This window comes from Amphichorda felina (assembly GCF_050947745.1).
Source record: "Amphichorda felina strain 45539 chromosome Unknown scaffold_2, whole genome shotgun sequence".
Lineage (NCBI taxonomy): Eukaryota > Fungi > Ascomycota > Sordariomycetes > Hypocreales > Bionectriaceae > Amphichorda > Amphichorda felina.
In genome coordinates this window covers 624,636-646,555 of record NW_028145048.1, presented here as the reverse complement: position 1 = coordinate 646,555, position 21,920 = coordinate 624,636, and the positions used below count along the sequence as shown (strand labels likewise).

Genomic DNA, 21,920 nt, shown 5'->3' with positions numbered 1-21,920 from the left:
GAGTTTCAATTGATATTACCAATCCCCCCGGGAGGGGGGGAGGGGGAGGTTTACTCTGCGTGAGATAGCCGTGTTTGTTATGTAGCTAGCACTCCCTTCTCACGCCGACCACCTCCCCTCGATCCACCTCTGCAGAATCTGCGCGCTCCCCTCCCTCACATCCCCCGGCACCGTATGCCCCCCTCCATCGACCCCGACGAACACGAGCCGCCCGTCGCGCGTGCCCTTCCAGAACCCCGTGGCGGCCGACACGTCCTCCGGCAGCGGCCCCCACGGCGCGATGCGGAACTCGGCGTGCCCGTCCCACAGGAGGTTGTCGTACGCCCAGGCGTTCCCGGGGGTGTTGACGACGTAGTCCTCGTTGCCGTTGAGGACCAGCACGCGGACGCCCGCGGCCAGCACGGCGCTCACCTCGCGCGTCGTCGGCTTCCAGGGCGTGTCGCTGCCCGTGTAGGCTTCGTTGATGGCCATGTTGACGTTGTCGAAGGTGAAGCCCGCGGGGAATCGCAGCGCCTCGAGGATGCGCGGCTGGTTGAGGTAGGCCGTGAAGTTGCCCTTGCGCTCGTCGTCGCAGGAGGGGAAGTTGTGCGGGCAGCCGATGCCGACTTGGGTTCGGGTTCTTGTCAGCTACAGCTGCTTCACTTCCCTTCTAGGGCACAGATTCACGGGTGTTGTCAAAAGGGGCGGTTTCTCCGGTATTCACTCACTGTTGTAGGGGTTGCGCAGCCCCAGCTCGACCTGCTCCCAGTACCACGCGTCGATCCTGTCCTGGCAGAAGGTGACCATGGCGAAGCACTCGTGCGGGTCGTAGGAGAGGGCGCAGCTGCGGCCGAGGCTCTCGCACTCGACGGCGTCCCGGTGGATGCTCTCGCAGGCCGTGGCGTTGACGATGCCGCCGCCGCGGTAGTCGGAGCACAGCAGCTCGTAGGCGCCGACCGAGGGCGCGGCAAAGTCGATGACGGCGTTGACGAGGATCAGGGACTCGATGTCGCCGCGGAAGGCAGACGGCGAGTCGTACGCGCGCGACGTGAGGATGTGGTCCAGGTACGTGGGCGCGTAGTGGCCCCCGTACGACTCGGCGGCCAGGTGGATGGGCAGGTGGGCCTTGGAGGGGAAGACGTCGGCGAAGAAGACGTCGAGGAACGTCTGGAAGTCCTGGGCGCCGTCCATGTCGGCTCCGGGGAGGGGGGAGCCCTCGGCGAGAGAGGAGAAGCCGACGCCCGCCGGCTGGTCGAGGAAGAGCAGCGAGGCGTTGTTGTTCCAGGCAAAGTCGTTGGGCACCGTGTCGCTGGCGCCGGGGTCCAGCCAGCAGGGGCCCAGCTCGTTGAACAGGCCCATCATGGAGGAGCCCCCGGGCCCGCCGTTGAGCCAGATGATGACGGGGTCATTCTCCGGGTCGTTGCGGCTGTCAAAGTACCAGAAGAACAGGCGGCGCTCGTCGGTCACGTCGATGGTGCCCGTCCACTGGTCCTCGCCGTACGTGGCGCATGTGTCGTTGCCCTGGGGCGTGAGCGTGAACTGGCCAGCCTTGAACGGCGGGAGGTTGCTCTGGGGCTCGGCGGTGTTGAGTCGTTGCTGAGGACCGTCGCCGAGGGAGCTCGAGGCTGGCTTGTAGTCGCCTTTGTATCCGTGGTCCTCGTGGTGGTCCTCGTGGTACTCGTGGTCCTTGGTGCTGGCGGGGCGGACAAGGGGATTGGCTAGCAGCTGGGCTGTGCAAGTCCCCAGGAACAGCGCTGCTGCCAGGGAGTGCTTGTGGGACACCATTGCCAAGTACACTTGATACCTCCTCCAATGTCAGTTGCAATCTAGATAGGAGAGAATGGGAATAAACGAAAGGAGGGGGGAAGCAGCCATTATTAAAGGCATCTCCATTCGGGTATTCTACCCGGCAACGATACAGAATCCGCGTAAGCAGGCAGGGCGGTGGCCTCTTATTTGAACGTATTCAAACCCCTGTCGTGAACCCGAGAATTGGCGAAGCACAAGGCGAGGATCCCTCTTCGCCTCGCTGACGCCCACTTGCAGCCGCCACCGTTGTTAGTGCATGCAGGGCATTGCCAGGGAAACTCTCCGAATACATAGCAGCAATCGTACCCCGTGCTACATGTAGCAGATGCATGGCCTTGGTGTCGCAGCATTTCAACAGATTGATTTTTCATCTTGCCAAGCTGGAATGAGACATGCCATGGCCCTCGTGTGGTGCGCCTCTCTCACTAACCGCCATCGCCAACTCCTTCGGTGGCACACAAGCACACAAGCACACAAGCACCGGCTCGTACCCGCTGCCAGGTGGGCGACGACCAGCCAATCTACCTCCCTTTCTGCCCAGCTATTCTGCCTTCAGTACCGACGAGTGATCAGTGCCTAATGCCTGGGCCCGTGTTAAAATGGTCGCTTCCCCCCGTTGTGGCCTTGACGGCTTTCATCTGCTTTGATCATACCGGCTGCCCTCTGGTCTCCCATCCAGCAAGTCACACGCAGCCTCTCGCCTGACCAGCCGCCAGAAACCTGGCAGTGCGCCTGCGCCAACAGGCCCCAGTCCCACCACTGTTAGTCTGCCACCACTGCCACTGCCACAACTGTCACCACCTCCTCCTCCTCCACCACATCCACCACATCCACCACATCCAGCCAGGGTGGGGTCCCGCATCACACGTCATCGCCCATCATCCCTGTCTCCAAGAGAATATCTATCTATCCTTCTCGTCTCCCTCGTCTCTCCCCGCCGACTCCCATGTTTTCATCCATCCAACGCTTCTTCAACCCCGATTCCGACGACGACCCCAGACCCTACAGATCCTCCAGACCCCCCAGACCCCCCAGACCCTCACCACCCCCCACTACCATGTCCACCCGCGGTGACCGCTGGGACCGCGACCGCTTCGAGTACGAGCAGGACCGCTTCGACCGCCCTGAGCGCCCTCCCTATGGCGACAAGCACTACATGAGGGGCGGCCGTGGCCGATCCCCCTCTGAGGAAAGCCTCGACCGCAGACGGCCCCGAGCTTACGACGACGACATTGTTCGTGACCGTCGCTACTTCGATGACGAGCCCCGCTATGCTCCCCGTCGCGAGTTCGCTCCCGAGTACCAGCGCCGTGGTCCCCCCGTCATGGCCAGGGAGCGTGAGCGCGAGTACTATCCCAGAGAAGCCTCCCCCACTCGCCCTTCCTTCCTCCGCCGCCAGTCTTCTCTCGACACCTTTGACCGCCGCCCCGTGCGCCCATTTCATCAGAGGGAAGAGTATCCTCCTCCAGCCCGCCGTGAGGACATCTACCGAGATGAGCACCGCGACGACTACCGGGCTCCTCCCTACGCCGACATCCCCCTCCCCAAGACCAAGACCAAGGCCATCGGCCCGCCCAGCCGCTACGAGGACTACGAGGACATCAAGGTCGCCGAGCCCGACTACTACGGCGATGACAACTTCCGCCCCTACCCAGACCGTGTGCGGGAGCGTGAGTTCGTCCGCGAGCGACGCGATGAGCGGCACAATGACCGCAGCTCACCCACGCGGTCCGCCCGCACCAGAAGCCACCGCGCCAGCTCCCCTTCGTCTACGACAACCAGTCGGACGTCTTCCTCCAGCAGCGACGGGGGCACCACTGTCAAGGACGAGTACCCCAAGAAGGGCAGGACAAGAATCCCTGCTCGCCTCGTCTCCAAGCGTGCCATTATTGACATTGGCTACCCCTTTACTGAGGAGGTGAGATGGTCCTCTCGTCTCCTTACGCCACGGCATTGCTAACTAGTCGTTCCAAGGGTAACACCATCGTTGTCCAAAAGGCTCTTAGCCAGGATAACATTGACGCGCTCCTCAAGCTGAGCGAAGACTACAAGAAGAGTAAGTCATAAGTTTGGCGTCATCGGAATAAGAGACTAATCGTCATAGGCGAGATGGAGGTTGCCGCAGCCAGGTCATCCGCTGGTAACGTCGTCCAAGAGCACAGAGAAGAAATCTTTGTTCCTCCCCCCCCTCCTGCCCCCGCCCCAGTACCGGTACAGGTTGTAGCCCCGGCCCCGGCTCCGGCTCCCGCCCCCGGTCCAGTTATTGTCGACGCCGCACCACCCAGGGCTTCATCGCCGACCTATACTGCCACCTCCACCACCACAAGCAGCTACGACACCTACTACGCCCCACCCCACCACCACCACCACCATCACGAGTCCTCACGCCCCATTCCCGTAGGCCCCGTCGCCCTAGCCGAGCGCTCCCGCTCCCACTCCCGTGGCCGCCACGAGATCCGCGCCGAGATCCGCGCCCTGGAGCGCGAGCTGGTCCACCGGCCCAAGCACCGCGAGTTCACCGAGCGGGAGATTGTGCGTGCCGAGCGCCTGCCCGATGGCCAGCTCGTCGTCTACGAGGAGGAGGTCGAGAGGGAACACGTGCCCAAGCCGGCGCGCATCGAGAAGGACAAGAAGGGTCGGTTAAGTCTCAGCGTGCCCCGGCGCTAACAGAAAGCTCAAGCTCCCGTGTGGCACCGGGGTACGTCAAGAACAGTTTGAGGGGAATTTTGGCCCGGCTGACCAGTCTGCTGTGCAGGTCCGGACCCGAGGATTGTTCGAGCGATGTTAGCCACGCTGACCTGAAGGGGGCAAGCGACGTCATGTTCCAATACTTTATCATCAAATGGGATGCATCAGTGTTGGTGAACTGGGAAACAGAGGCTGGCGTTTCTCTTTTGAAGCAGCAGGGGAAAAATAAAGACAAGGAAAATACAGGCGGGAGCTACGTTGGAATAGTATTTGGGGAATCTGGGTCCCATGGCTCCAACCTGGTGCTGTTAACATGTCTTCATTGCTGTTTAGCATTCATAGTATATCATGGAGCGTGGGAAGGGCATGTCTACCATCTTACGAAGTCACGGTCTATGGGGTTATATAGGGGTTTTTGTACAAGTTCTTGTAGTACTTTTTTCGGTTTCAATGATGACGAATTCTATTATCAGTAGTCAGTACGGTCTGGCTCAGGCTATTGAGGTGAAGTCAAGATCACAAACGGCTGGGGTGGAGCCGACGTTGCACTCTGGCGCTAGGATCCACATTTTAAACGGCGGGAGTTGAATATTGCCCGAATTGGCAATTCCAACGACGTTTACATCCCTCTGGAATGGTGTTCATCTGTCAGGACCGGAGCATGGTTGCTAAGAGTGAATAACCGGAGGCTATGGGGAGCCGATTATGGGTGATTCAATTGACGGTGGCCGGTAGAGAGCGGGAGTGTTGAGCGGGATGAGCTCCATGGTACATATCAATTCTGTCAAAGAAGGAAAGCATACGTGCAGTACACTCAAGACAACTTGTCAAGTTCATCAATATAATACTTCTAGAGGGGACTGCCCAAATGCGAGAATTGTTTGACCTTGAATATTCATCAGAGTCTACCTGCTTCTATGTAAGTCGCCATCCATTCAAATAATGTCAAACATAGTTGTCAATACCGCAGGGACGTCTTTTTGCTCAGTGCTTCGTAAGCTCATCTCAAATCATGGATGTAAGTAGAAATTTTATTGCTATAGTTATATTTATTTCGCCTCTTTGTTTGTCTTCCCCATCCCTTACATACCGTACCCTCTGAAACCGTGAAGGTGGTGCAGGGTAACTGGTGGGCCTGGTTTTTTTTTTATAGAGCGCCCAACCGTTCCAAGTTGTCTTCTCTCACCTTCATCAATCAACCAACGTCGACGTGTCGCCTCATAGGGGCCGCGTGCTGGCGACAATGATTCAGACAACTTGAGCACATATAAACACATCTTGGAATTTTTATCTACCCTCAATATGGGCACGACCTCGCCCGTGACGCCTCCCGACAAGTCAACTCTTCACCATGGGCAGCCATGAACCAGTCGTCGACGTCAAGACCCCAATGCCCAAGGGCTATGGATTTCTCAAGAAAGGAAACGCCTACCGGACCGGCCTCTGCCGCCGCCTGACGCACGCCGAGGACAAGACTCTCTTCGTCGTCACGCAAAAGAGGACACCCATTGGGCTCCGCGCCCCCAAGAGCATCCTGAGCAAGGTCTTCCAGGAGGACCACGCGACGCGCGACACCCGGCGTGCGGCGGTCGAGAGGCGCGACGAGGCCACGCAGGACGAGTTCAGGGACGCGATCCTGGCGCAGTTCCCGCGCATCCCCGCGGACTCGGCCGCCGCGGTCCTGAGGCACACCCTCCGCAAGCGCAGCGGCAGGGTGGGCAGGACGGGCACGCTGGCGCTGGAGGCCAAGGCGCGGCTGGCGGTGGCAGCGCACGTGCGGCACTGCCACACGGGGTACGACGAGTTCTTCAAGCGCGAGGGCGTGTCGAGGGACGAGGCGCGGGAGAAGGTCCAGGACGACGTGGTGCGCGTGTTGCGGGAGTGGGGAGGAGGCAAAGAACCATTGCAAAAGCAAAACGTGCGCAAGAAGGGACGGAAGGATGGTGGGCAACGGCAGCCAGCGAGGACTCAGGCTACCAAGGCAAAGGGAACGAGGACAACGGGAAGGACGGCGGCAACAAAGGACGGAGGGGCAAAGACGGGAGTTGCGGCGAATACGACGAACCACAGCCCAATGGAACACGAGAGCAACCCAAGGCCAGGCCTTCGCAGGTCTACACGCAGAAGTCAAGGCCAAGGCAGCGGCGCGCAGCTGGAGATGTTGGGTCACCTCTTTAATGATGAAGATAATCCGATAATGATCGACTCTTCGAGCGAGGATAGCGACGCGGAGGGGCTGACAGATGGAAGCGACGTCAACGAAGCAGATCGTGAGGATCTTGACTCGGACTCGGCCGAGTTCATTGTTTTCGAAAGCGATGACGACAGCGACGAGGAGTTTGAGTTGGACTGAATGAGAAGGAACAGATATCTACTCGGTGTGGCTTTACGGCGGAGGGTTAGACGAGGATGTTATAGTATTGTTATACTCCGTAGCATCCGTAGATAGGTAATATCTGTTGCAGAGGGTCATGGTCCACTTGCTATTGGTGAACCCGTGCAATTCAGGTGCTGCTGGGGCGCTGTGACGGACTGACGGTGCAACCCAGGCCACTAAGCGGCCAGCGCGGGCGAGCCGTTGCAGGGGTCTAGCTACCATGGATAATTGCCCGTCAGGGGTCAACCCCAATTTCGTCCCTCATTGATAATCTGGCGATTCCAGCTTCTCTCCACCATCACAAATCCAGCGTCTGTTGACGCGAAAGTCTGAACTCTTCTCTGGGAGATCCACTTCGTCTTCCTCCCCCCGGAAGGCTTGTTTGACTCTTGCAGCGTCCTTTTCCCACTAAAGCTCATGCTAGACTCTGTCTTTGCTTAGCTCGCAAAGCTAGGCACGACGGGACTGACCGAGCTTCCCTCCACGGTCTCAGGAACGGATCGCCCAATCCCACTATCGCGCCTCTTGCGTCTAGCGCATGCTGCTTCAACATGGACGAAACACCGACCCGAGCCAGCGGCATCCCTCGCCCCTCCAGACTGCCCGTTCCGCGACCCGTCTCCGGCATCCCCAAGCCCACCTCGACCATCTCACGCCCGACCTCGATAATACGCCCATCCCCATCCAGAGAGAGCCTGTCGGGCTCCAGGGGGGGCTCAACTCTGTCGGTGGCTGAGCCTCATGGAGAATTGAGGAGCCCAAGACTCCGACCTTCCGCGTCCCGAGACCAACTCCACAGCTCCAGTCTCAACCAGGGACGGAACTCGCGCCTTCGACCCTCGGCCTCGCGTGAGCAATTGCTGTCCAGGAAGCCCTCCAGGGACTCGTTTGCGAAACCGCCCCGACCCCCCGTGTCGAGTACCAATGGCGCTCGCGCGCCCACTACCCCCCGTCGTCGGGCAAGCAACGCACCGCGAGATACTCCTAGTCACCACGGTGACATGCCAACCGAGCCGAACCCCGCCGAGACGGACCAAGTGCTGTTCAAGAGACAGTCGACGCTGACAAGGCGGCCCTCGGAGGTGTCTTCTGGACCACGGTCCCCAGAAGCGGCCGTCAGGAGCGTCGAGACCCCTGTTACAGAGGAGGTGTCAACCTGTGATCCCGTCAACGCAACTCCAGTCAAGTCTAAGCCCTCGCTTGCCGAGCGCACCATGGAAACCCTCGCAAATATACCCTCCTCCCCGGCTATGGGCAAGAAACGCTCGGCATTCTTCGACCAAGGCCGGCCAGTGTCGCGCGGGGCCGAATCAAGACCTGGATCCAGCTACAACTCGGACGGCTCAGGGAGGATGTCCTCGCGTGCGGAAAGTCGTCCTGGGTCGGGCGCAGGAAATGAGGAGCCCAGCTTTGGCGCGCTGACCAATACGTTCAAAACGCCCCTGCCCACAGTTGATGACACCCCTCGTTCGAGAGTCTCCATGACGCCGACTGTAAGGACCCCCGTGATCAGAAAAACAGCTTCACGCCTATCTCTCAATTCAACGTCCAAGTTGGCTGCGGAAAACCTGGCCACCCCAGGGGACAACCGCAGCCCGAGCCCAGTCAAGAAATCATACGGTGATCTCGGACTCAAGTCTGGCTCCAAGACGGTGGGGGCCCGGCCGTCCAAACCCCGAGCGTCCGTGGGTGGGCTCTTCAAGAAACCGTCTTTGCCAGCAATGGACGTCGCGGCAGCTGACAAAGATGATGCTGCTGCGCCGCCTGAATCCACGTTCCGCAAGTCGTCGACTGCGCTGCGTGAGCAGATCGCCAGAGCCAAAGCCGCCAAACGAGCGGCTATGAATCAGCCTTCTATTAATGATTCGCCCCCAGGAAAGGATGTAGCCATTGTGCCGTCTGATGACGGGCCTGACTTTGGCGTGGAGTATGAGGATCCGTTTGGGTTGAAAAAGGGGGAGAACCCTGGGAAGAAAGTTCTCAACCAGCGAGTAAATGCCGCTCGAACTAGCGGAAGACTGAACATTGCGGCGCTTGGTCTGAAAGAGATGCCCGTCGAAGTCATGAAGATGTACGACTTGGAGAGCATTGGCACAAATGATGGCAGCTGGGCGGAGAGCGTTGACTTGACGAGGCTTGTCGCTGCTGACAATGAGTTTGAGAAACTGGACGACGCCATCTTTCCGGACACCGACCCAGACAGCTTTAATGACGATGACTCCGAGGAGGGTAATATTTTTGGTGGCCTCGAGACCATTGATCTGCATGGCAACCTCCTGGTCGAAGTCCCCCTGGGCTTTCGCCGCCTGAGCCATGTGACGTCTCTCAACTTGGTGAGTTCGCTGGGTGTTTCCAAACGAGCTTGAGCTAATGGTGTGGTGCCAGTCATCGAATCGTCTCCAGAACAGCAGCCTTGAAACGATTGCTCAAATGACCTCACTCCGGGACCTGAAGCTCTCCAAGAACCTCTTCTCGGGCCCTCTAAACTCGGAACTGTCCAACCTCTCCTCCCTGGAGGTCCTGGATTTGCATGGCAACAATGTGTCGGCATTGCCTCAAAATGTCGAGAAGATGTCGCGCTTAAGGATCCTCAACCTGAGCGAGAATAGCATCGAATCTCTGCCTTTCGGAGACCTAGCTAAGCTGCCGTTGACAGAACTGCTGGTGAGGAAGAACAAGCTCACGGGGACGCTCATTGAGGACTCCGTCGAGGAGCTCCGCCAATTGCAGACACTCGACGCATCAGTAAACCAGCTGGCGCGACTCGCTCCCCTTGACGTGGCAATTCGCCTACCGGCTCTCCATGCGCTTTCCCTGTCAATGAACCGATTAGACACTCTGCCCGATATGACGATGTGGACGAGCATGTTGACGTTGATGGTCGATGAAAACAGAATATCTGATATCCCCGATGGTTTCACTACCCTCGACAAGCTGCGTCATGCCGATTTCTCGGGCAACGATATTCGTGTGGTGCCTCCTGAGATATCAAAGATGGATAATCTTGCGATGATGCGCCTCAGCGGAAACCCTTTGCGCGACAAGAAGTTTGTATCGATCCCAACGGACGAGCTCAAAGAGATTCTTGCTGGTCGTTTGGAGCCGCCTCCTCCGTACCAGGAGTCAGGACCCGTCGCTGCTCAACCCGGGGTCCCTGATTTTCTGGCAGACTCCAAGGCCGAGATGCTCGGTGGAGAAGCGGACGCAGCTCTGCCCAAGGACGATGCCGGAAATGACAGCCGCTCTGACATGGACGAGGATTTCGCGACTCCCCCAACATCGGCCCCACAATCTCCTTCGCGTTCTCGATCACAGACCGTGTCCAGCCTGAGATCTGGGTCTCAGACGGTGTCAAACCAGACTTGGACTGTGAAACAAGGCGGGATCCTTGACCGCTCACGAACCGAGTCGTCATCCCTGCACCCGGTAACCTGCTCCAAGATAGCGGCAGACAATCGCATCAAGCAGGTCATGCTCCATCACAACCTCTTCCCAAGCCTACCCAACTCGCTGAGCTTCTTTGCAGAGACACTGGCTGTACTATCCCTGGCACACAACCAACTGGTGGGGGAGATGTATCTGTCCGAAGCCATGGAGTTTCCGGCGCTGCGGGAGCTGAATCTCTCGTCAAACCGCATCACGGGGCTCAGTCCCCTGGTCCAGCACCTGCGCGCCCCGATCATGGAGAAGCTTGATGTCTCGGTGAACCGGATCAACGCGCTGTCCACAAACCTCCGGGACGTCTTCCCCCAGCTGACGGTACTGCTGGTATCGAACAACCACCTCGAGGATCTGGACCCTGACATGGTCAGGGGCCTGAAGATCGTCGACGCTTCAAGCAATGACATCTTTCGCCTCAACCCAAAGCTTGGACTGCTTGGAGGGCCGGGAGGGCTGGAGCGGCTGGACGTGATGGGTAACCGGTTCCGGGTCCCTAGGTATAACGTCCTGGAGCGTGGGACTGAGGCCACGCTCCGCTGGCTTCGCGGGCGTGTTCCGGTGGCAGACATGGCTGCTTGGAAGGGCGACGATGGTGACGACGACGACGTGAGTGATGTCGACTAAGCCCGAACTTATCGGGACATGGCGTCGCAGGTATAGATTACTAGAGGTAAGCGCAGGCATAGTGTCGTGTGGGGGAGGCTTTGGCTTGCTACGGCCTTCTCATGGGGCCTTGACAGTGTGTTCTTTATGGTGCACAATCCACATAATAGAGTGAAAGAGGAGGATATACATACCGCTTTAATTGTTTAATATTGCTCTTCAAGGGGCTCTCTTACTTTTAATTCCTTGAACACAAGATACCAATTTAACCGGCGAGCTAATAGAAACACAATAATCTCTTTTTTTGGAACTTAGGTTGCCTCTCAACTCTATTCATGTAAAATGGTGAGAACTAGAGGGCCAACTGTCAACATTTACGCCTCAAACTCAACCGAGAGAGTAGGGAAAGAAGATTGACGCGCAGCTTGGTTCTGGCCTCGAGCACTGCAGATGTCGGTAGTACTCGTAGTCGTATGAATATCCGTACTAGTAGTACGTATTAGTACTAGTAGTAAATGTTCATGAGACAAAGTCTGAATACGGTGTCAGGTGAGGAACTGTGGCCAGGTGGTTCAGCCTCTACCCGCACAATGGATTGCGGGATGACCTGGACCTGGTCCAAGGAGAGGAGAGTTAGTTACGGATAGGTTGATGTGGTCCGACCCCCCCCCTTGTAACCACGACCCGCCCCACTAACTAGGTAGGTTGATGATTAGTGGGGTGACCAGGTCTTTGGTTGAACGTGGTTTTGATTGGGTGTATCATACTTTTGTGGGGTGACCTGGACCAAGCAAGGGGTCTGAGCGTGGAGAGTTAGGTTGATGTGGTCCAGCCCCGCCCCTTGTAACCGCGACCTGCCCCATAATTCGTAGCAGACCAGGTCTGCTATGAAACGAAATTCCAGGTGACCAGGTTAGCCATCTCCTCACCGACACACCGAGCTGTGCAAAGCAAGCCACTCAAACCCCAGTTCTGAGAGTTGATAGGCTGATGTGGCCCGCCCCCCCCTTGTAACCACGACCTGCCCCATAATTCGTAGCAGACCAGGTCTGCTATGAAACGAAATTCTAGGTGACCAGGTTAGCCATCTCCTCGCTGACACACCGAGCTGTGCAAGCCACTCGGACCCCAGGAACAAGCCACACCAGCCACTCTGGCTGGCCCCTTACCGCGCACGGATTTGGGCTAGTGCATCCAACCACTGACCAGCCTCGCCAGTTTCTCCCCGGCAACAGCAATGGCGAGCTGATGATCGCCCGACACCGCAATCTGACTGCTCCTCCACAGACTCGGTTCGAAATATCAATTTCCATTGCTGCCTCTATCATCGCCATCTGGCAACTTATAGCCATCTACCTTGCGTGTCGCTGCCCCTGTGCTGCCCAAATACGACCCCAACACGTTGGAGTGCTCAGGCATCACCACATCCCTCCCTCGCTTGACGTCAATCACGACACCGCTCCCAACACAATAACACGACGATAGCATCGCTCGACTCCCCTCCGCCGAACATTGCCTCGAGCGATTTCTTCACACATTGCCGCCGCCATGTCTTCGGACTCCGAGTCCGAGGTCAAGCGCCCTAACGGCATCGCTACCGATGAAGATGTTGACACCTCAATTGAGCCTTCTACACCACAGGAGATCGGTCCACCAGACTTGTCACAGATGACACTGCCATCGACAGAGGTCCCGCCCTCACCCATCAATGAACCTACCCTATCCTTCAGGACAGATGTCAACGAGGAACGCGCAGCTGCCACCGTGATCCCCTCCTCTCTGACCCCGCCGCCATCCACCCAGGTCGGCCCGCACAACGCACACCAGAACGGCAACCCCCGCCGCTCGAGACAACAGGGTCTTTCGCACTCGCAGGAGTCCAATTTTGTCTCCCCGCCAGCCACGATTCTCAACAACATCCGGGACCGCGACCTCTCCTCCGACTATGCTCCCCCGTCACCCCGAGAGGTCCGCGAGGCCTCATCCGACGAGCTTAGGGCCATGCTCCAGACCTGCGTCGCCGAGCACCAGAAGCTCAAGATGGAGACGGCGCACCACAGGTTGCAGTACAATCTGCTCAGCCTGCAGGCGTCCGAGGACTCGAACCGAGCTGAGGTGGAGCTGGAGATGCAGCGCAAGGAGATTGAGGCCCTCCGCACCGCCGAGCACTCTCGCCAGGCAAAGCGAGAGCTGAGCACCTTCTCTGAGGCCATCCAGACTAAGTATCTGGATATGAAGGCGGCTTACGAGGACGTGGTGGGAGAGGCAGATGCGCTCTCCCGCCGGCTCAAGACGGCCAAGAAGATCATCCAGCAGAAGGACGACGAGGTCATGAGCCTGATGGATGAGAGGCACCAGCTCCTCAACCGCATACGAGAGAACCGCGAGCACATGAACAAGCTGCGCAGCCCAGGGGGAATTTTCCACGGTGCCGTGACGCCGAAGCAGTCCTCTGCCACATCCCCAGTCCAGAACCGCACACCTCGCCAACGTGAGAGCGAGGCTGGCGGGCATAAGTTGTCGACTTTGTTGGAGGTTATTAGCCAGGATAACAATAACAGCGCCCCGTCAACGCCCATTGTTCCCCCTCGCTCTACAGGACGTCGGGCCAGCAAGCATCAGCGAAACGCGCAATCAATGTCGTCGCTGCCTACCACGCCCGTCAACCGACCACGCGGCCAGCATGCCGGCCTCCTCCCCTCGGTGAGCCTCGTACCCCAGACGGAGCCGCCGCAACGGTACCACCAGCGGTACTACGAACCGGGAACGAGGGGACGACGGAGGAGCCGCGAGAGCACCGTCTCGGCGGATGACACAGAGGAGCTCGCGCGGCAGGCCGTCAAGTCCTTCACTTCGCTGGCGTCCCACAGCGCCAGCCAGCGACACCGTGGCGAGGATGACCCCGATGTGTTTGACAGCCAGGCGAGCCAGGCTGCGACAGAATTGCTGCGCCGCGGTGCCCGCCAGAGTTTCGAGATGCACAGCTCGACAGGATCACGGGATGCGACGCCGGGCCCGGCCGAGCAGTCAGCCCGCATGCAGGCCAAGCTGTTTTCGAATCTGAGAGGCGGCGACACGGATAAGCGCAAGTTTAGCGGGCACCATGGATCGGCCGAGGAGCTCAGGCCGGAGCAGGGAAGCCCGCAGAAGAAGTCGAGGGTGGGGAGCGCATCGATGGAACACGGCCGGCTGGGACTGGGTATTCAGTACGGCAGGTAAAGAGGGTGGCTCCATTGGGAAGTTGGTGGTGTAACTGACGATAAGACTATTACGATTTGAACGAAACTTGGTGCTCCTTAGCATTCATTAGGGCCGGGTGGAATATCGGCGGCATATAGGCAACTGGACGGGAATCATGAGAGTTGCTCGTCTACTGGACTCTGGGACAAATGGATGGGATATTGCTCGTTTTAGAGCCCTCAGATTGCTTGCTTGACTCTGGCGCAACATATCTGGTATCAATACTACCTATATAGAAACTGGAATGAAGGTATTTTCAAACCACCCTTTCCCGATGGATACTTGATACCGACCAAGACTTCAACAGCACTGCTATGTATATTAGTGGTGGGGCGGTTGGCGACGGTTTCAAGGCCTTGTCTTTAGACTGAACCTTCCGAGGCCCCATGCAACTGTTTACGTACCCCAACGTACGCAATGCGTAGACTCAGCATGACGTTTCCACTCCAGACCTCGGGCTCCAAACAGTCGCCCCGGGATCGTGGTCCTCCCCACGGGGAACAATCCTACTGACAAGATCGACATCATCAGTGACTGCCATGATTCCCCCGCATATCCTTCAGCTATGCCAGGCCCAGGAGACGGTGACCTCGGTGCTGGAGAAGGATCCTACTGAGCCAGCCGGGCGTATCTTCCACCGACTGTACGGGCATCCCCCACGGCATCATGCCCCATCGTCGTCGTCATCCTCATCATCGCTGCCGACATCCACCCAGGCGCAGGCACTCGAATGCGGCCGCTGGGGCCCCACAGTGCCCAGCCCCTTGTTCCTGGACGCCTTCGCCGACGCCCTGAGCTGCCTCGCCCCGGATCCCACGCTGGGTATGGTGTCTCCGCCGCTGATGGGATCCCACGGGACGGTGCCCCTGGCCGTCGTCGCGCCCCTGCTGGACGTTGCGCGGCACTGCTCCAACCTCCTCGTGCGCGCCCAGGCCGACGTCTTCTTCAGCACGTCGGTGTGGCAGCCGTCGGCGGCGCAGCGGCTGATCCGGAACGCCCTGGTCGAGCTGTCGCGGCGGGCCGGGGGGGAGGGCCGGCGGGTCGCGGTGCGGATCATGTTCGACAAGGCGGCTGTGTGCAATGTCGTCGACCCGTACCGCCCTGTCAAGCCGGCGGAGTGGACGGGGCCCGGGATAGGGCTGCCTGCGCCGGAGGATGTGCCGCATCTGGACCTCGAGGTGCTGAGCTTCCACCGTCTGCCCCTGGGGACGCTGCATACTAAGTTCTGTGTCGTGGACCGCAAGGTGGCGGTGGTGATGAGCAATAATGTCGAGGATAATGATAACCTGGAGATGATGATACATGTCGAGGGGCCGGTGGTGGAGGGCATCTATGATACGGCTCTTGTTACCTGGAATAAGCATGCCAGGCTGCCTGCTTGCCAGGTTCCGTCGACGGATGAGGGAGATCCATCTACGCCTTTCGGCAATGAGAGACCGTCTAGTCTCGAAGAGGGACATTCTGGGAAGAGGAGTGCTGAGGCTGCTGTCGTCGACCAGACACCTTTGAAGCTCCCGGAACATACGCCGGACGATCCTCACTACGACACTGACCTGGCTGCAGAGGCGGCACGCATACAATCATGCTACCTGCCCAGGGACCAGGAGACTCTGTTGCAGGCCGCGAACCGCCAACTCAACGCCACGGCAAAGAATCCCGTCGCGCCCACCGGCCCCGGGATCCTCCCAGGCGAGGAAATGACGCCCTTCATCTACGACCCATCACCCCCCACCGTGCCCATGGCCCTCGTCTCTCGCCCGGCATACGGCCTGCCCGACAAGAGCAGTCTCCATGTGCCCCAGAACGAGGCCTTCCTGTCCCTCATCCGCCATGCCCGCCGCAGCATCTTCATCCAGACGCCCGACCTCAACGCCGCACCGCTCCTCCCGGCCCTGGCCGACGCCCTGGAGCGCGGCGTCGACGTCACCTACTACGTCTGCTTCGGGTACAACGACGCCGGCGAGAGCATCCCCGGGCAGGGCGGGACCAACGAGCAGGCTGCGCGGGCGCTGATGGCGCTTCTGGGGAGGAAGCGGCGGCCGCGGCGGCCAGAGGAGGAGGAGGAGGAGCAGCGCGGCCGCCTGCGCATATACCAGTACGTGGCGAAAGACCAGGACCGGCCGATCCACCAGTTGTTCAAGTCGCGATCGTGTCACATCAAGCTGCTCATTGCGGACGACGACGTCGCCGTGCAGGGCAGCGGGAACCAGGACACGCAGTCGTGGTTCCACAGCCAGGAGATCAACGTCATGGTCGACAGCCGCGCGGTCTGCGCGCAGTGGCGGGAGGCGGTGGAGCGGAACCAGAACACGAGGCTGTTTGGGGAGGTGGGCGAGGATGGCGTGTGGAGGGACAAGGAGGGGAATCCCGGGGAGGGATACTCGGGCGATCCGGGGGTGGTGGACGGCCTGCTCTGGGGGGTGGGAGGCATGCTCAAGAAGATACGGGCCGCGGGGGGGTTCTAGTTAATAGCCATGCCATATAGGGGTAGTAATTCAGATCTTTTGTATACAGGCTAGCATACATACTCATGCAAACTGGTAATATGGACCTCGGTCTCCATCCATGCTCACTATACCATGCTCCCAATGCTTACTCCCGCACAAACAGGCCCGCCATGCCCATGCCAGTGCCCACGCACATGCTCATGACGCCCACCTCGCCCCCATCCCTCTTCAGCCCATGCAGCAGCGTGCTCGCCATGCGCGCGCCCGTCGCGCCCAGCGGGTGGCCCAGGGCAATGGCGCCGCCATCCGGGTTGACGCGGCCCTTCTCCCACTCGCTCTCGAGCCCCAGGTCGCGCACGCAGTGGATGGCCTGGCTGGCGAACGCCTCGTTGATCTCCCAGCGCTGGACGTCGCCGTTCCCCAGGCCCGCCTGGCCCAGCAGCTTGGGGATGGCCAGCGCAGGGCCGATGCCCATCTCGTCCGGGTCGCAGCCGACGGTGACGGCGGAGACGAACTTGCCGATGATGCGGCCACCCAGGCCTAGCTCGGTGGCGGTGCTGCGGCGCATCAGCAGCGTGGCGGCGGCGCCGTCCGAGACCTGGCTCGAGTTGCCGGCGGTGGAGGTGCCATCGGGCTTGAACGCGGGCTTGAGCTTGGCGAGGGCCTCTGGGGTGACTGAGTCGCGGATGCCGTCGTCGCGGTCCACGGTGATGGTCTGCTCGTCGCCGACCTTGTTGCCCTGCTTGTCGACCTCCTGGAAGCGCGTAGTGACGGGGACGATCTCGTCGGCGAAGCTGCCGTCGGCGCGGGCGCGGGCGGCGCGGCGGTGCGACTCGATGGCGAAGGCGTCCTGGTCGGCGCGCGAGACGTTGAAGCGCTCGGCGACGTTCTCCGAGGTGAGGCCCATGGCCATGACGCAGTCGCGGGCGTGGCGGTTGGGCGACTCGCGCAGGGCGGGCCAGACGTCGACGGGGATGGCGCGCGAGCCGTAGTTGCGGGTCATGCTCTCCATGCCGGCGCCGATGCCCACCGAGATCATGCCGGAGCGGATCTGGGCGGCGACGAGGGCGATGGCCTGCAGCGACGAGGAGCAGGCGCGGTTGACGGTGTAGAGGGACGTCGAGTTGGGGTAGCCGACGTGGTTCATGGCCATGCGGCCGGCCTTGGAGCCGCCCAGCTCGGACAGCACGACGCCCACGGCGACATCGTCAATGGCGGCTGGGTCGATGCGGGGAGCGCTGGGGTTGGGCCCGTCGAGGGTGGCGCGCAGGACGACGGACAGCAGCTCCTCGGGGAAGGCATCCTTGAGCTGGCCCTTGTAGGAGCGGCAGATGGGGGTGCGCAGGGCCGACAGGACGACGACGTCTGAGGGCGCCTTGGCCAGCACGGCCTTGATGCCGTGGGGGACGCTCATTTCGGCGGTGGAGAGATGATGGCGGAGGCAAGTTTGGGAAGGGTCAGTCACATTGTGGCGATGGAGGACGGTGAAGGGGAGGTGAAGGGGAGGGAAGTAGTCCGGTTAAGAAATCACCCGCCAAGCACCAGACTCCCCAGATGTTCACCCACCATCGGGATTCGGGTGGGTCTTCACCGCCCTGTAGCCGATGGCTTCCGGGGTCGGGCAGTCAACCACAGTTGCTGGTACATCACGCTTCATGTTCTGGATAAATGAGATAAATCATCGTCTTCATTTTTTTTGCACCCTACCCAGATTAACCTTGATTTTATGTCCCCAATTTATCCCCGCCCCGTGACTACTCCGTACATGCATAGCAAATATTCACCAAAAACGCCTCTGACCAGTGTCGGATACCACCGGCCTCCGGCTTCGGCATTTGGTCCCGGCGCCGACGCTGCTCTTCCGATGTCTTACATGCCTGGCTCGTATAATTTCTATTCCTGGTCGATCCCCATGCTATCGTTGTCATCCGAGTCGCCCTCGCTCTCCGAATCGCTATCATCTTCCTGTTTGATGGTGTCGAGATCCTCCGCGCGAAGCTGCTGGGGAATCGACACGTCCTTGCCGAGAATATGGGACCCGCTCCCGGACGGACACTGCCAATCACTCCGCCACTCGCCGAGGACACTCTGCACCCGGGATTGTATGGTGAGCTTGTCCGGGGTTCCAAGGAGCCTGTGGATCAGCAGGCTAACATGAACGTGACACGCACTCGCCACCTCCTGGGCAATACTTGTGAGATGCTGCTTCATCTGTTCCCCTTTCATGGCCATATCAAGCTTCATCGCTGCCCAAGCCAAGTCGAAGTATCGTGGCGCATATTTCTCCACATGCTGCTCTAGAATCTCGCGTCTTTTGGCGTAGGAGCCAATGCCTGTCTTTTGTTACGTTACGTACAACACAAACAAACATTTCGAGATCCTGGGACGAACCTATAACTTCCTCCGCCTCGGAAAAGCCATGGCCCATGCTCTGGGTGATAGACTCGATAGCAGGTCGGATGGCATTGGAATTCTTGCGGAACGCGCTCAGGATCTTCTCCACCTTGGCCGCAATCCTGTCGGCCCCGAGAACCGGCTTCTTGACGTCGGCAAGGTAAGAGGGGAGAGATGTTTCGATATCTCCCGCAGCAGCCGTAACCTTGTTAAAGTAATCCTCCAAAATATCCCGGACGGCCTTGTTTCGAGGTCCCCACATTCCCGGGAGCTCAATATGGAGCTTTCGATTCCACGGCGCAGCCATGACGCTAATCATGGGTCGTACGCTGTAAAAGTATTAACTCAAAAGTGAATTCACGGTGAAAAGAAAAAGAAGAAGAAAACTCACAGCTTCGGGATCCAGTTGTATTCCTGGCCTGGAGTCGCCTGGCTTGTGAAAGGTCCGCCTTTGCGTCGAACAATGGCTAAGTAGGTTTTCGAGTGTAGGCGCTTGTTGCATGCCTCGTCGTTCGGGAATTTGAGTGACCAAGCGTTGGCAATCGGTTTGGCACACCTTCTAAACATACTCTTGGGCACATCTGGATGGCCGAAAGGATTGACCTTGGAAACCACGCCATGGAACTGAAGAAGCTCTCTCTGGAGATTCTATCACGGTCAAACATTAGCAACGTCGGCACCAGCCTCATCTTTGAGGAGCGCTTCACGTACCTGCCGAAGACTTTCACTCTCGTTCTTCATCGCGCCCTCGATCTTTGCGGGACTCAAGTCAATGACAACATCTCCATTCACTGTCTTGCACCAGTTATCAAGAGCTTGTATGGAGCCGAGGTAGCTCTGGAGGGTGTAGTTCAGACGCTCCTCGCGGCGTTCTGCCGTGGCCCTATAAATCCACTGGATTACTCGGGGCACACCAGTGTATCTCTCTGTAGGAAAGGCCGGCATGGGCCTGTTGTCGTTTTTGATCTGCCAGTACGCTTTGGAGCTGGAGGATAGTACATCCAAACATCCTCCAGCCTGAAGGTCTTCCTGTGAGTAACTCTGCTGGGACCGAGCAAGTCGGCGCTGCCGCCTCTCGAAGTCCTCCTGCATGCGGTCCCCGACGGATGAGTTTCTCTTGTTGACTGCCCAATGGTGGAGGTGCGTCTTCGATCTCTCGATCGCCTGCTCCTGCGCGGCCTGATCTTTTGACAGATTCTGAATAAGCTTTTCGCCGTCTTCAAGCTCAGTTTCGGCAGTTCTGAGCTCATCTTCGAGGTTCACAGCTTCACCAGATTTAGTCTTCTTCTTTTGTTTCTCGAGCTTCTTCTTGATCCTGTTGACCTTTGTCTTGTTCCTCTTGTTGATCTTTTCGTGAGCCTTCTTCCTCACCTCAATACCTCTGGACATGTTACTGGCCTCGTGAATAACGCCTTGGTGGTGTTGAACAAAGGCATTTCTGGCTGCATCCTTGTTCGCCTTGACGTACGCGGCAAAGTCAATCTCGTCCATTTTCGAGAGAACAACACCATAGCTATGCCGGTTATAGCCTGTATTCATCTGCATGCGCATTTCCTGGTGGTCGTTCATGAGCTTCTGGGTGAGCTGCTCATTCACAGCACGATGAATGCCAGCCACAATCATGGTGACCTCGAGATTCTCCATGTAGTCCTGGGCAATTTTGGCTCTGCTCTCCACATTGTCGCCCGCACCAGGAAGGTCGACGAGGCAGATTCCCGTCCGGAGAACCTCACTCTGGATATACAGCTCTACATTCTTGATCAGCGGCCAGGCGGCAAACTCCTCACCGCCACCATGCGTTGCCGTTGTAGAGTCCAGGTACGGCTTGATGTGTTTTCCAAGAGCCCCAGTAGTGGACTCGTAGACCTTCTTTACCCCAGAACTCAGGAGCTCCACAACAGCTCTATTGCTACGTAGGATCTTCTCGGCCTCTAGGGCGTATTCGCTGTTTTCCTGATGGCACTTCAGGGCCAAGGATGTCATCTCGTCCTCGTTAACGGGCCAGACGGCGAGCATTTTGTGCATCCCTTCCTTGACGTCAAATGCGGCAATGGCGCGGTCGTCGATGCGCTGGTCCTCGCTCTCGTACGGAGTATGATTGATAGTTTCCTGCGTCACAATAGCCTTGAGGGTCTGGACAATCTGGGCCCTAATATCGTCGAGTGTTTAAAAGTGAATCTCGGCCCGGTTCTCCCTCCCAGGTGTCGACTCAAAGTTCCAAGAAATCTTGCAGCTGACGGCTGTGGCCGCCTGTTCGTGGCCCGATGGTAGAAGCTCGTATTTATCGAGGATGGCATTTAGGAGCGACGTCTTGCCGGCACCGGTTGGGCCTGCGACGCCGACAAGGACCTCAAACTTGCGGTGTTCCTGCTTGACCTCGTCTAAAACCTGTTTGTTAGCTAACAAATTGGCTCCATGAATGATTATGGAGAGGAATGAATGTGCGAGTACTGACCAACATGGTGAATCCAACTCTGGAGGGATTCGGCGCCGGGTGTGCAGTCATCCTGGGCGTACTTGCGGAGGAGCTCGCAGAGGCGGCTGGTATGGAGCTCGGCGCTCTCGACAGCGTGTTCCTTGAGGGAGATGCGTTCCTCAATGCTCCTTCCGTGGCACATCGTCCAGGCAAACCCAGGAGACTCGTCGTCTTTCCGCGGAGTGGCGGTCTTCAACTGCTTCGCGGGCCGCGGTGATGAGCTGGGCATTGTTCGAGCTTTTCAGAGATGATCTCCGTCTCAATTCAATTTTTTGAGTCTTCGTCCCACGTATAAGGAGAGGTAAAGTATGAAGAGAGGTGGGCGAGGAGATGGATGGATCTGAGGTGTTGTGGAGGAGAGAGGTGTGTCTGTGCGGGGGGTATAGATATGTATATGAGAGAGAAGGGAGAGAGAGATGTGGGAGAGACCGCGGAGCTGGAGAGTTTATTGGGAGAGAAAGAGAAC

At 58.6% G+C, this 21,920-nt stretch overlaps 8 protein-coding genes across 8 annotated transcripts; 5 read left to right on the top strand and 3 right to left on the bottom strand.

Annotated features, from left to right (window-relative positions):
- Positions 1 to 99: 99 nt before the first annotated feature.
- ACO1O0_001760 (uncharacterized protein) lies at positions 100 to 1,764 on the bottom strand (the record flags this gene model as incomplete). The annotated part of the gene is made up of 2 exons (XM_083191242.1): positions 100 to 605; positions 708 to 1,764. 2 exons carry the CDS (start codon positions 1,762 to 1,764, stop codon positions 100 to 102), a joined length of 1,563 nt encoding a protein of 520 aa, XP_083052456.1.
- Positions 1,765 to 2,845: 1,081 nt separating this feature from the next.
- ACO1O0_001759 (uncharacterized protein) lies at positions 2,846 to 4,455 on the top strand (the record flags this gene model as incomplete). The annotated part of the gene is made up of 3 exons (XM_083191241.1): positions 2,846 to 3,706; positions 3,763 to 3,844; positions 3,893 to 4,455. The coding sequence occupies 3 exons, from the start codon at positions 2,846 to 2,848 to the stop codon at positions 4,453 to 4,455; spliced, it is 1,506 nt and encodes a 501-aa protein (XP_083052455.1).
- A 1,372-nt stretch (positions 4,456 to 5,827) lies between these two features.
- On the top strand, positions 5,828 to 6,829 carry ACO1O0_001758 (DUF2293 domain-containing protein; the record flags this gene model as incomplete). Its single annotated transcript, XM_083191240.1, has 1 exon — positions 5,828 to 6,829. The coding sequence occupies one exon, from the start codon at positions 5,828 to 5,830 to the stop codon at positions 6,827 to 6,829; it is 1,002 nt and encodes a 333-aa protein (XP_083052454.1).
- A 1,025-nt stretch (positions 6,830 to 7,854) lies between these two features.
- ACO1O0_001757 (leucine-rich repeat domain-containing protein) lies at positions 7,855 to 10,918 on the top strand (the record flags this gene model as incomplete). Its single annotated transcript, XM_083191239.1, has 2 exons — positions 7,855 to 9,186; positions 9,239 to 10,918. The coding sequence occupies 2 exons, from the start codon at positions 7,855 to 7,857 to the stop codon at positions 10,916 to 10,918; spliced, it is 3,012 nt and encodes a 1,003-aa protein (XP_083052453.1).
- A 1,527-nt stretch (positions 10,919 to 12,445) lies between these two features.
- On the top strand, positions 12,446 to 14,116 carry ACO1O0_001756 (uncharacterized protein; the record flags this gene model as incomplete). Its single annotated transcript, XM_083191238.1, has 1 exon — positions 12,446 to 14,116. One exon carries the CDS (start codon positions 12,446 to 12,448, stop codon positions 14,114 to 14,116), a length of 1,671 nt encoding a protein of 556 aa, XP_083052452.1.
- A 560-nt stretch (positions 14,117 to 14,676) lies between these two features.
- ACO1O0_001755 (uncharacterized protein) lies at positions 14,677 to 16,602 on the top strand (the record flags this gene model as incomplete). Its single annotated transcript, XM_083191237.1, has 1 exon — positions 14,677 to 16,602. The coding sequence occupies one exon, from the start codon at positions 14,677 to 14,679 to the stop codon at positions 16,600 to 16,602; it is 1,926 nt and encodes a 641-aa protein (XP_083052451.1).
- A 127-nt stretch (positions 16,603 to 16,729) lies between these two features.
- Positions 16,730 to 17,998, bottom strand: ACO1O0_001754 (thiolase family protein; the record flags this gene model as incomplete). The annotated part of the gene is made up of 1 exon (XM_083191236.1): positions 16,730 to 17,998. The coding sequence occupies one exon, from the start codon at positions 17,996 to 17,998 to the stop codon at positions 16,730 to 16,732; it is 1,269 nt and encodes a 422-aa protein (XP_083052450.1).
- Positions 17,999 to 18,477: 479 nt separating this feature from the next.
- Positions 18,478 to 21,683, bottom strand: ACO1O0_001753 (uncharacterized protein; the record flags this gene model as incomplete). Its single annotated transcript, XM_083191235.1, has 6 exons — positions 18,478 to 18,917; positions 18,976 to 19,307; positions 19,370 to 19,617; positions 19,690 to 21,127; positions 21,188 to 21,359; positions 21,434 to 21,683. 6 exons carry the CDS (start codon positions 21,681 to 21,683, stop codon positions 18,478 to 18,480), a joined length of 2,880 nt encoding a protein of 959 aa, XP_083052449.1.
- Between the last annotated feature and the right edge of the window lie 237 nt (positions 21,684 to 21,920).